General features: G+C 45.2%; 1 protein-coding gene across 1 annotated transcript in view; it reads right to left on the bottom strand.

The window, feature by feature from the left end:
* Positions 1 to 8,051: 8,051 nt before the first annotated feature.
* The window catches only part of LOC104122786 (alpha-2-macroglobulin-like protein 1), a 30,422-nt gene continuing 25,358 nt past the window's right edge, over positions 8,052 to 13,115 (bottom strand). The window contains exons 30-35 of the mRNA XM_035890523.1: positions 12,838 to 13,053; positions 11,452 to 11,573; positions 10,600 to 10,690; positions 9,633 to 9,701; positions 9,280 to 9,382; positions 8,052 to 8,098 (exon numbers count right to left, since the gene is read on the bottom strand). Of these exons, the coding sequence (XP_035746416.1) occupies positions 8,052 to 8,098; positions 9,280 to 9,382; positions 9,633 to 9,701; positions 10,600 to 10,690; positions 11,452 to 11,573; positions 12,838 to 13,053 (648 nt within the window). The remainder of the gene's footprint in view (positions 8,099 to 9,279; positions 9,383 to 9,632; positions 9,702 to 10,599; positions 10,691 to 11,451; positions 11,574 to 12,837; positions 13,054 to 13,115) is intronic.

Here is a 13,115-nt window from a genome sequence, read left to right as displayed (position 1 = left end):
AGGGATAAACTAAGCTGGCCAGATGCAATCAGTGTGTTTGCCTGGGCAAGTTTTGCACCTGATCACCACGGTGACCGCTGCACTACATGCGTAATAAATTATTTGAATTATTTCCTGTGTGATTGTGTTCTCTGTTGTGTGCACGTCTGTGTGATCCAATAACAAACATAGGTCTGTCTAGCCAGCACCTTACCATGGAAGGTTGGGGGGGCCAGAAACCCGGGAGACCTATGAAGGGGCGTTTCTCTGAGCACCTGTCCTTCAGAACAGGGTCAGGCTCCTCGCGCTGGTGTCTTTAAAGTGCTGTCTCCTGTCAGTGTTAACCTGTGTGTGCACGTTTATTGTGAACTTTCACACCACCCTGCTACTGGTGGGATGTGACAGAGAAGTAAGAAGCCCCCAGTCGTCTCCATTGGCCCAGGAAGGAAGGAAGCCTCTGGAACCTTCAGTCCACCAGATTCAGCTGCCCTTAACACTTTTCAGGGGAGCAGGTGCACCTGGCCAGTATCTACAGCCCATTCCCCTTGTTCTACTCCCACATCCACGCGTGGTAGTTGGGACGGCAGAGGGTACATCACAACCTGCTTTATTCCCTTCGGTATGTGTGGATTGGTTTTCCATTAGTTTGTCTATGAGTTTTTTGAACCTGCTGATATTACTGGCTCCCGTAACTCCTGTAGCAGTAGGTTCTTACAGGGTAAGGTACCTTTTTTATTTGTTTTAAATTGATTACCAGCGGGTTTTATCACGTGCCCCCGGTCTGCTGCAGAAAGATTTGCTGAAGAAGGGTTTTCCAATCACTTCATCCACCGCCTTCGTTACTTTTGTAAACCTCAGTCCCTTGCCTGCTCACCAAATTCTGCTCTTTCTGCTCATCAAATGGTGGAATCCCGGCCTTTCTAGTGTCTCCTAATGAAGCACTTGTTCCATCCCATAATTGTTGTCGCTGAGGCTCATGCTACAATTTGCAAGACTGGCTTATAGGGGCTGGCTGGAAACCTGTTGAATGCTATGCCTAAATATAAGCCAGGATTCACTTCATAGGTAGCATTGCTTGCTCACATTTTAGGTGCGGATCTTCCCAGCTCAGGGCTTCCCAGCAAAATGACGCCCATTTTCATGCTGATGACATTTTTTTCCATTCCAACCCATTTTAGCAAAGGAGTTTTGCTGGCGAAACGGCATCTTGCAGAGCAAACCACGGAGCGATGGTGACACTCAGTGGCCCTGCGGGAAAAGTGCACCTTCTGAGTTCGCGTTCTTTCCAATTAATGAGGCAGGCAGCGGTAGCAGAGGAACCGCATGCACAGGTGAGCAACGAGCACGGCTGAGCATAAGGACGAGTCTGCATACCTGTGCCGTACAGGTTCATATAGTACTAGCATATAAATGCACATCTAGCCTACGTATCTGCACTTGCCTTCTTTCCCTTCCCCACACTCATTTACTCACTTCAGTCTGGAAGTGAGACCATCGCCTTCAGGTACCTCAAAAGGAAAACCCGTTCTCTTGTACTGGGGAAGACTGGAATTTTCATACACACTGGCAGGGAACATGGCAGCTTGGAATGTATTCAGCCCCAGCCACCAAGAGCTAATCCTTAGGTCTATACCTTGTAGGTGCAAGGGGAGCCAGAAATCTGATTCAGACTGACCTCCAAGCCTGGGATGTCTTCCTGCTCAGAGAAGAGGTTGACATTATCCCTATTTTACTGGGACATATAAGTGGGATAAATCTACATTGCAATTACTGCAATGTACTTCTTACAAGCTGCCCGGATCTCTGGTTTTCATATCCACACCTTCCCACACATACACACCAGCCCATCCACAGCCTCACCACTTCACTGTCTCTCTTCAACAACCTCCTGCTAGCCCTGGCCAGTCTGGCCGATCCCCATCTCCAGAAGGAAGACACTGGACAGGAGGTGATCGTAGCAACCCCAGGGTCTAATTGCCGTTCTGTCCTGCCTCTGAGCAAAAGCTCATCTGACTGTGTGAGTTTCTAGGTCCCTCTGACCTCTCCAGCCCCACATTTCAGACAAGCCTTTCTATACCACCACCTCTTCTGGACCCTTGCCCTACACATCATTTCTTGCATGACTGATCCTTGTGTGAATCTACGCTTCCTACCATTACAAGGCTTCTCTAAGACTGCAAGCTGAGAAAGTAGAGAGTCTGCAACCACAAGTCTCCCCATCTTTTGTTTCCCATCCCTCAAAAAAACTGGTCGATGCATGCCAAACCACCTTTTTACTCCCTGCAGGGAGCGGGAATTTGGAACACATAAAGGGAAGATCAAAATGCTTTGTCTGTGCTTGAGGAGCCAGCACCAGGGGTCAGTTACCTGTAGTACCCTGAAGGCACCCTTCTCCTCACGACCACCTTCAAGATGTGAACTGCATATGAAAGGAAAACCAGGTCAACAAGCAAAAGCTGATACATATCAGTCTACTTCCAAACGTTACTGGGCCTGGCCATCAAGACAGTATCAACCACATCGCTTATCAACATAAGAGAGGGTGTGGGAATAAGCCCACTATGTGGCAAACTGTACCACAAAAAGTCAGAAGTTTTAGACTTTTCTCAGGAAAGAAGCATCTTTGAATGTCAAAGGTAAGCCACATTCCAGGGCTTCCACCCTTAAATTGAAACAAAAGAAATCCAAGCATGCTTTAAAAATTACTTACTCATCTATTGCATGTCTCAGATTTAACTGTGGGTTGATACAACGTCTTGATGCAGCTGTTTGAGCTTGCTAGGATAAGATTAAAGATTAGCAAGCCATCACATACGAGTCTACAGGTATGCTTATCTTGCACAGAAACAGTACAGATCATGAGATGGATCCATGGACTCTCACATGGTTCTCAGTAGTAGCTATTTTAAAAGTCTGTTATTGTCTCCATCTACAAAAAAAAAAATTCTAGGTCACCATTTACCCCAAAAAGGAGAAAAAACCCTTGGAATGAACCTCAGACTCTGTATATTGTCAACAGTCCCCAGTAACAAGCCCTACAATTCCAAATTACAGCTCTGCAGTTTTGTATTTCTTTCCTGGTTTGGGGGAAAAAAAATCAGAGAAATAAGGAAGGCAGATTCACAAACCACTGCTCTGTCTCCAGACTGGAGCCTGTTATTTGCGCACACACTAATGTGCACGAGTCAGGGAAGAAGTCATGTGTCCAGGCTTCCAGGAGAGTTTGCAACTGGGTGGCATCAGACAACTCATCTGTCCCGTGTCCTAACTTCTCTCTGGATGAGGACTCCTTTCAGTTTTCCATACGACCATTGCAGAGGCTCTGTGAAAGCCCAGGAAACTGGTTTCTTCTGCACCTACTAGAAGCAGTGTAGTCTTTCAGTCCTATCTGCACAGTACAGGCAGATCACCTCAAAAGCCCAAATAAGCCATACACATCAAACCTTTATGATTTATCAATGCTTCAATCTGATTTGAAACTGCAGCCCGGAACCATCTGTTTGTATATGTGTTTGTATAATGTGTATATGCGTATGTATTCACATTTCACACACTTGATTTCCTTACTTACCTACCCCATGCAGGTACAAGATGGCAAGACTTCCTATCATCAGGAGAGGAATCTTGGTGGGCCTGTTTCTATTGAGATCTAATTTCATGGCCATCTGATGATATAAACTGTAAAATAGAACCTTAACATACGTCCATTTAGAGGCAGGAGATCCTGGCTCATGGGCACACTGAGCGCACTGGGCTACAGCCTTCAGTTTTCATTCATAACCTCCCTATCTGAAGTTCAATCAGATTAGAGGATCTTCCTCCTGAAGCAACTTCAGTCCGGCCCAAATACCCGGAGGAAGAAACTTGTCAGGAAAGCAAATGGGAGACTGTAGGGCCCACTTTGCTCCCCTGTACTTTCCTGTCGGTTGGCAGAACACCAGCACACTGTACCTATTGACTCCCACGATGTCTTGGGAAGGGGCAGTACTAGGGGAACACCCCTTGGAGGCCCCTTCCAGTTCCTTCATATTTTTGCCTGCTTGAACTCATCCCTGTCCTCTTTTTCTATCAGTTGTCCACAGAATCACTTGGTTCCTCAAGTTTTCTACCTCCCCTAAATGCTTGTTAGGGACTGCTGTGAGACTTCATTTTCCTTTTTCCTGTCCCTACTGGGTAGCCCAAGAACAATGATGAGCAGGGGAGGAAGGGCTGGGTCTTTACTTTATGGACAGATTGCTCTGAATGGTCAGAGGAAAAATAGATTTAATGTCGTCTTGCAAGCCGTATTGATCAGGCAAAGGGCTGCTACACAGGGATCCCCCAAACACTGGTCACATGGTTTGCTTCACTTCATATTCCTTTTCCCCCCTTTTTCCTCTCCTAGGTACTTCCTCTTTAGAAGCATCATCACCTCCCAAATACACAGCCTACCTTGTTCACTTTTTCTCCATTGGACCTGGGCTCATTGACTTCATAGCCTTACTTCATATTTATGGCATGACTGCCCTGGTAACTTCTCCCTTGGTAATCAACTCTATAAAACTAGTGCCCATTTTTTCTTATCTAGTATCCCACCTTTTATGTGTCCTACCTAGCTAAAGGCACTGCATATCCTGATGAGCCATCTGCATATACTCTGCTCTCCTGTTGCATGCATGTCATCCTGAAATTCCTCCGAGTGTTGTCTTTTTTTAGTAGTGCCACAGGTAAGGATTAGCCATCTGGGTCTTAGCAGGATGGGAGTGGGTGTTGCCAAAGGCTAAACAAGCACAGTGACTGAGGCTGTTGAATGACCCATCCAGAAGGCTTGGGCATGGGTAGATGAAACGGGAAAACTGAACTCACTTTTATGGGCAGTGAACATGTAAGTCAGAGTCCAAGACAGGGAGATGATGATCTTTTAAAGGAAACAGGAAGGGCCTGTTACGGTCACTCTGCATTTTTTCCAAAAAGAAGGGGGGGTGAAAGGAAAGTGGTACCATGAATCACGCCTATAGAGATGGTAATTTCTGATCATGTACAGAAAAAGATGAACATTGAGCAGTGGTGCATGATATAAACGGTGATAGTAAAGAAGGTGTAGTTAGGACTGAACTTATGGTTCAGTGTGGGATGCCTGGGTACAAAACCAAAGCAAACAAAAAAAAGGGACCATTACAATTCAGAGCGTGAGATGACAGTGAAAAGGACACCAACTGCAGAAATGTACACTATGCGTGAAAAAATTCTCTGCCTAAAGGGGACATGGAGAAATACAAAGTAACAAATGAAGTAAGAGAAGACAAAAGCAGAATAGAAAACAAGGAAGAGTAAGTTAAGAGAGAAGAAACATGGGAGCGGACAGAATGCTTGGGTAGGCAGAGAATTTTGGAAGAGACAGGGACCTTTTGGGGAACAAAAGTGCTTGGGGCAAGCAGTTCTGGCAGCAGTATAGGCAGGCCACGTGGGCAATGGGGACTGGGACTTGGGGTTACGGTGTGGGCGGTGGAGGAGTAGGGCAGCATGAAGGGGAAGCAGAGAACCAGGAATAATTGCCCTTCAGCTGCATGTAGGGGTTGATGAGGAGCACTACGGGGCAGAGGAGAGCGTGTCCCAGGAGCAGGGGGTGGGCTGGAGCCTTTGTGGGAGTTTTAGCAGGTCTCGGAGCAGGAGACACCCTGAGAGAGATGAGATCTTGGTACAGATGATAGAGGAAAGGAGAAAACGAGGTGTGTGAGAACAGGAGGGAAGGGATTGGGGGAAGTGGGGGTGCAGGGTGATGGTAAAGGTGCAGACACTAAGACCAGTCAGAGGTCTTAGGGCAAGCTTGGCAACCAGGGCTGTGAGAAGAGGAGACTGGCCACATTGCCTTGCCCCTGGGTTCCCCAACACCTATAGTTCCATCCTCATCTCCCTACTAACCCAAGAGGGCCCTGTCTCCCTTCCCTATCCTACGTCCCCACACAGTCCACCTGACCCAAGTCCCCAACCTCTTCCTCTTTTCCTCTCTTCTCATTTCCCCCCTCTGCTGCAGGATCCCCACTTCCAAGAGGGAGGGAGAGAGGAAGAGGAATGCTTGGAGAAGGCTTGTTCCTGGGTCATAGCTGGTTAGTTTAGGCAGGTAAGGGCAATTTCCACTGTTGGGTTGCGGGTTTTTTTGTTTGGCTTATATGGTGCTGTTCAGAGCCCTAAAAGTATTATCAAGGAATGTCCTATTCTTTCTCAGCCTGTGATGCTGCCATCACCCTCTTTCACAGCCAGGGTACATAATGAGCTTTCATCCTTTTTGGATTCCAAGGCTGTTTTCCCAGTAAATCATGAGTTGGTGCATGCCGAGCAAATTCACCCACACTGCGATTTTGATTTGTTTCTCAGTCTGTGTTTTGAGGGAAGAGCATTCTTTTCTAGCCAGCACACCCACAGTGCAGGACCTATGATGACATTCAGGTATTACCCCAGTCCTGGCGCTACAAGATGGTGACATGCAGCAGTCATTTACACAAGTATTAGTCTACCCTGTATCCATAGTATATGCACATGATATTAACCTGCTAGCTTTCTGAGGTTGTCTCAGCCAGCTGCTTGATCCCCTTCTGCAAGACAAGTATATAGAGGAAGCTGTAAGGACATCAGTACCCATCTGTCATGTCATCAGGAAGGTGAAACTGCCATAACCTCAGGAAGATCATGGTCAGCTCGCTACATGGTAACATCTGTTAATGCCTTTTGTTTGCACTAAACTTCTACAGCAGCTTTAGCTTTGCATGTCCTGCATGCACAGAGTCCATCACTGCTTCATATTGCTATTTCTTTTTATGAAAGATAACTGAATGACTAAAGGGATATTACAAATATTTGCTTCCAAAAAAAGGAAGCACAGGCCATAAAAAAACAGCCCGGCAAACACATCCAGATCTAACCCTTCTTTTGTATGGCTTGGCAGACTTGCTTTTAAAGCAGTGGGCATTGAAAGAAAATCCTGGAGCCCTTGAGCTAATGGAGCTGGGATCTGAAAGTGAAATCTGCAGGATCATGCCCTTTTTGAACTTCTAAATACTCCTGCTTGACATAAGAAATGGAAACAAACAAGAGGCCACACAACATATAGTGCATTTGAAGGGGATATTATTTCAGTCTCATGGCCTCCTTTCATAAAGCACCGTTACACAGTTCTTAGCCTCCCCTTGCCTGTTCCTACTCTCCAGTTGTGACAGAAAGATGATTTGCAAGGCCATGCAGTAAGCCACATCAGGGTTAAGAATGCTTTTTTTTTGCTTGGAGTTTGGTTGCAGACACTGTTGTGTTAACTCAAATTGAGAAGGTAGCCCAGAGATGGGACTCAGGAGGAGAGGAAGAATTAAGCTACTATGGTGACCCAAAAGCAAAGTATGTAACCAGGACCTAAGTAATGTTTCTTTCTTTTTCAGGCATTAAAATCTGTGCAGACTTCATCAACTGTCAAGTCACTGCCTTCTTTCCAGGTTCCACATACTTTATTTCACTTGATCCCAAACTACTGTGTACCAAGCCAGGTTTCACACAGGCGTAGGTCAAAGGAAAGAGGGCGTGTCCAACACAGCAGGGAAGAGGCAAGCCAGAACAATGAAGTTTTTCTTATGGAAGCATAAAACTCATATTATTAATTGCAGAACCAGGCCATCCTAGTAGGAACCCTTCTTTGAGGCATCTGTGGAAAGAAAGAGCAAGAAAAGGCAAAGTGCCTGATGAATTTTTAGGAAGCTATCTAAGGACTAAGAGATCTTAGGGGATGAATTGCAATATCTTTTTGTCATTGACATGGGCATTTCCAGTTGTATTCAGATTTGGGGTGCTGTGAGGACTGCACACATGAGGAGTGTACGGAAATTGAATAAAAATAGATCCTTTTAACTTTCCATGGTATGCTCAAGCCTTGGTCTGCATTGAGATTATACCTGGACTAGTACTGTGCCCACAACTAGTACAGTAGATCCCAATTCAACCTGCAGTGCAAGATGTGATGGAATTAAATACAGAGCAGAGGTGGTCTGCTTTGCTTGCTTACCACCAGTGTGCTCTGTTTCAGCTTTTGCCACCTTGGAAGCCTGTTAACACTAACCTGAACTGCAAGGGAAAACATATTCTCTTGCTGTGCGGTCATCTGTAGAAACAAAAGAGAAAGGGTAGTCAGCTGCATAACTGCATGGTAGGGTAATGCCAAGCGTCCTTCTCTTTAACACAGCCATCCCACTACCTTAATTTTTTACTCTTCAGGCTGTGAATGCAGGAACAGAAAAATATTTACAGTGGGTCAAACAAACAGTCTGTTCCCCGACATCTCTCCCATACAGCTCTAAAAGACCCTCTTATGCATTGTGATGCCTTCTAATGCAAGGATGTTTTTGTAAATAGAGAACCTTTCAGTAGTGTGTCCTGTTAGCCTTGCCCTTTTACTGATAATTATTACTTTCATGTCAGATAAGAATTTTTAAATTGTATGTACTAAGCACAAAAATTCTTGTACAGGATGCAATAGCAAAGAGAGAGCATATTAGGTGACAATATTTAGCTCTGTAAAGGCTAGATTAAGAAGTCTCCTCCTATTCTTGACACGGTGCTGAAGAAGGAACAAGAATGGAATTCAGTATACAAAATATACGCCTGTGGTGCTGCTTTCTGAATCTCTAGTGGTAGTTCTTCCATTTTGTTCTCAAGTTCTTTTTTAAAAGTAATTCTTAATGTTCCATCTGCTGTTTTGGCTCATAGTGAGCATGGAATAATCAGAAAGACTCAAAATTACTCCAAGTTCTCCATTCTGTGTGCTGATAGTTCATTTAGAGCTTTGAAGGGTAAGGAAATATTTTCCTGTTATCCTCTGAGACATAGGAGCACCCAGTGGATGGTGGGATTATTACACTATACATGAAAAGCATAGAACTAAATTCTGCCTTCTGCTGGATCAGGGTGGCAATATGTAACACTGATTTTGAATAAATGCCTAAGTTTTTTGAAGAGAGCAAAGACATGGTAAATTAACAGAGAACCTTTTTTTTCCACAGAGACATAGCCTGGAGCTAGAGGAGGTAAAAAAAAACGCAGTCATTTTGAATACATACACACCACAACACAATCATAGTGCCAGGCAGTCTCATCTCAAGAACGGAAAAGCAAGTGATTCTGCTATTTGAATGTAGAAAGTTTTGTACAGAGGAAATCCAAGCTTGGAGTTGCAGGAGGAAGTGCACTGAAAGAAGGGAGATAAGGGAATAAGAGGCATAGACAGAACTGTGTCTGAGTGGCGGGTATAATAGTTACTCTTCGCCTACGTCAGTGAAATCTCACCTGGCTTATAGTAGTCATAGACATGCACTGTTGCCGCTTTCAGGTTCTGCACTTCAACGTCTTGTTCCACTGAGATGTTAAGATTCAGAGAAGTCTCATCTAGCTGGAGAGAAGAATAGAAGTAAGCAGAAATGCACTGGCCATCTCAGAGTCACCTACGTAACAGCTTTATTCCCTCTGCATCAGAGATTTCTTTCTCTGTCTGTGTTCTTCCACACTTGTCCTCTTTTGCCAAAATTTTAGCCTGCTTGACCTGCCTAGAGATTTGTATTTCTGATCTCTTGATTGCCCCAGCACAAAGTATTGCAGTTGCTACTACTTCAATGGGCAGCTCCCCGTGGTCTTCCTCTTACCTCTTCCAAGTAGATTGTGACTTTGTCTGGTTTTATGTCTGTCTTTTTCACCAGGGGTATCTTCTCCAGCTGTATAGGAAGACAAGATATGAGCCTATTGGCCTCCCCTGGTGTCTCACACCAAGTTTGGTATTTCTCAGTGAACCACTGCTGACTAAAGCACTTAGCCGAGTCAGGGGAAGGCCTGCATTCCCCAGCTATAATGACACTGAGATTGTTGGGAGTGCACAAAGCCTTAGAAAAGATTTTTTTCAGATTTGGAACAAATGTGATGGATAGTAGGAGGCTATGATGGATCTTCCTGGCTATCTCCTGGAACACTGGAGCACATGATTGAACAACTCTATGGAATTCAATACTGCTTTATGGACTACCCCTACAAATGGCACTGGCAACAGCAAAGGGTCTCAGTGCACCCCAGATGATTCTAACTAGGTGCTGTTCAGCTCCTCTCTAACCTTTTTACAAGGAGTCACATGGAGAAGACAAGGGGGAATGGACAACAGTTGCTCTTGGGGAGATTCCATTGGATGTGAGAGGGAAATTTTTCACAATGAGAACAGTCAACCATAGGAATAATCTCCCCAGGGAAGTGGTGGACTCTGCCACATTGGCCACTTTTAAGACTCAGCTGGACAGGGTGCTGGGCCATCTTGTCTAGACTTCTCTTACCTACAAAGGTTGGACCAGATGATCCTTGAGGTCCCTTCCAACCTAGGAGTCTATGATTCTATGATTCTCTTACTGCATATGTGATCCTCACTACTGAACATGAAAAACTGCACAAATCAGTTCTGCAAGTGGAAAGTTGCCTTGTGAAATAGCCCACTATATCTGCACTTGCTTAGTTTAGTTAATTTGTAGCAAGAGAAGTAGCTACCATATCTGTTTAGATATTTCTGGCTGAGCTACATCTGGAACATAGATTTTTGTATCTTCAGGGAAGGCCAGAGGAAAAAAGTCTTACCGCTTTCACAGAGCCTTTCACAGGAATGAACCCTGACAGCATCTCCACCTCCACCAGGGCCATGTTACTGGTCTTACGGTCCCCTACGTAACTGAAAAAAGGCAGGAGAGCAGCACATTAGATGTGGAAAGTATCATGGCAGTTCTAGGAGATGCTGATGAACACTTCCAAACTGACCTGCTATGCAGTTATGTGAAAGCTCAGCAGAATTTCTAACTGACAGGAGAAAGGGACAAAAAATTGCCCCCATCTACTTGCTCAAAAAGGAGACAGATTGTGCAGCAAATGTGTTATGGTTAATCTTCATGCTGCCCTCTCCAAAAGGTGGAAGTGATCTTTGATGTTACAGGTTGACAACAGCAATGTTGGCATTGTTCTCTTCCAGGACAGTAGAGCATGGAGAATATGGACCAAGACACTCATCCTAGACAGATGCAGGCAAGTGAAATACGGGTAGGGACTGGAGTTTCTGCTGCCTGGTTCCAGCAGAGGTTCACACTACAGGATAATGCACCTCATGGCTGGTTCAGCCCAGGCTGCCAAGTGTCCCACAAATGGGGAGCTCTGGCTCTTGGGAACACTGCCGTGTCAGCTGCCAGTGCTCTGGGGCTGCTGAGCTGCTCCGTGCTGACTGAAATAGTTGCCATGGCTCTGCAAGCTGCTGCCAGTGCATTCCTATGCTTCTCCAGGCCTTAATTCCCAGTTCAAAATCTCTTTGGAATCTATAGAGAAGAAGAGAGTCTTCCCCTGCGTCTTTGTCTCCACAGACAGGAGGTTTTTATGGGGTTCTGGTCATACTACTGGGGCTGCCGCTTCTTTCCACTGAAGAAAGAGCCTGAAGAGATCACATACCTGACAGACACATGGATGTCAAGCTGTTTCCTGACACCATGACATTCTCTTGGTACTGTTTCCACATCCAGGACAAAGACCTCTTCTGGTTTTTGTGGTGGGGTGTTATAGTACAAAGTGGTCTGGTGGGGGAGAAAACATCTCTGTGAAGTGCCCCGGAGTTTCCCTGTATGAGCTAAAGGATTACCTGTGCTTCCAGCTTTTAACAAATTGGCAACCAGTGGCTAACACAGTTGGCCCCAGCTGTGTTTTCTGTTCAGGCATGTGCTGTTTAGCACATAGCGTCAGATACGTCTGCCAAATGTAACCCCCAGCATGCAGGCTCAGCTATCTGTCATCCAAGGCCTCATTCAGTACAACATTGCCTCAGTCTTACTGAAAAAAAGGTATGGTTAAGGTGTGAGAAAGTACATTAGCTAAAACCCTGCCCACAGGGAGAAAGAAGTGTACCTGTTAACTGTTGACATGATAATAGTTAGTAGTTCTGGGTCTCAAGAGGAAAAATACTGACAAAACAAGTACAAAACTCTTAGGAAAGAAAGAAAGAAAAAGCAAAGAATCAGAAGAGGACAACTCGTCAAGAGGAATGATCACGCTCCTCCAAAGAGCAGCATAGGCCAGTCTTCCTCCATCTGCGTGGCCACAGACTGCCTGGCCAGCAGGTACTCATCAGATGTCTTATGCTTATTGACTGTATTCAAGTGTAGCCAAGTAGTATGAGTCCTAGTTACCTCCTAAATGCCATAACAATAAATAGTTGTTGTGTCTTTTTGTCTATACACTGCTTGCAGATTCTCTGTGGGCATCATAAGCGATGGCTGAACAGAAGTGATCCAGTGAGGGAGGTTTTCACAAGGAGTGACTTGAGTTCTTTGCTGCATGAATGGCTTATAAGCAGACCACTATCAAAGCTGCCAGAAAAATAAAATGTATTCTCCTGATGGACCAGTTGTGTTGGTGTACTGGGATAAGAAGACCTTGGTCCTACATCACTCCTTATCTCTGCATGTGATAACAACCCAAAGAATATTATGTCAGCAGATATACAGTGCTCAGCTCCTGAAGCAGTGACATCAGCAACATACATTCAGTCTAGAAGCAGGCACTTTTCTGTATCTCATCGCTCCTGACTCCAGATCTACTGATCTCTTAACAATGGCTCTGTAGCATGGGACAGCAAAGCTGAGACAATTCTGAGAAGATACCGTAGATGGTTGCAATAAAACTGTGTCGAGTATACGTGAGCTACTTCAAGCTGGACATGATTCTGCCTAGAAAACCAAATCCTACTCAGAATTTGAGGCTATAATGCCTGCTTAGAGCCAAACCTTACTTGAATAGTCAGTAGCAAAACCTGACAGCTCTGTTCCTTATATATACACTCACCTGTACATAAACGCAGCCACTGCCAGTTGCCTGCACTGTGTACTTCCCTGGGATTGCAAGGAGAGGTGCCTGATGCAGGACAAGCTTGTTGTTCCTGTGCACATGGAACTCCAGTGGAGAAGCCTCCTTGCCTTTCACTGTCACCTTTACATCTCTGATCTCCTGAGGAATCAGGGCTGCATACTGAGCGAGGGCCTGCAGGCTAACAACTGTGTCCTGAATGTAGAGAAAGAGTCACTTTGCCATGCAGCCATGCAGTACAAGATCCAGCACGCTAG

This window comes from Egretta garzetta, unplaced genomic scaffold (assembly GCF_000687185.1).
Source record: "Egretta garzetta isolate BGI_Z169 unplaced genomic scaffold, ASM68718v1 scaffold363, whole genome shotgun sequence".
Lineage (NCBI taxonomy): Eukaryota > Metazoa > Chordata > Aves > Pelecaniformes > Ardeidae > Egretta > Egretta garzetta.
Note: the sequence above shows the minus strand (reverse complement) of the source record. Positions and strands in the feature narration are given on the sequence as shown.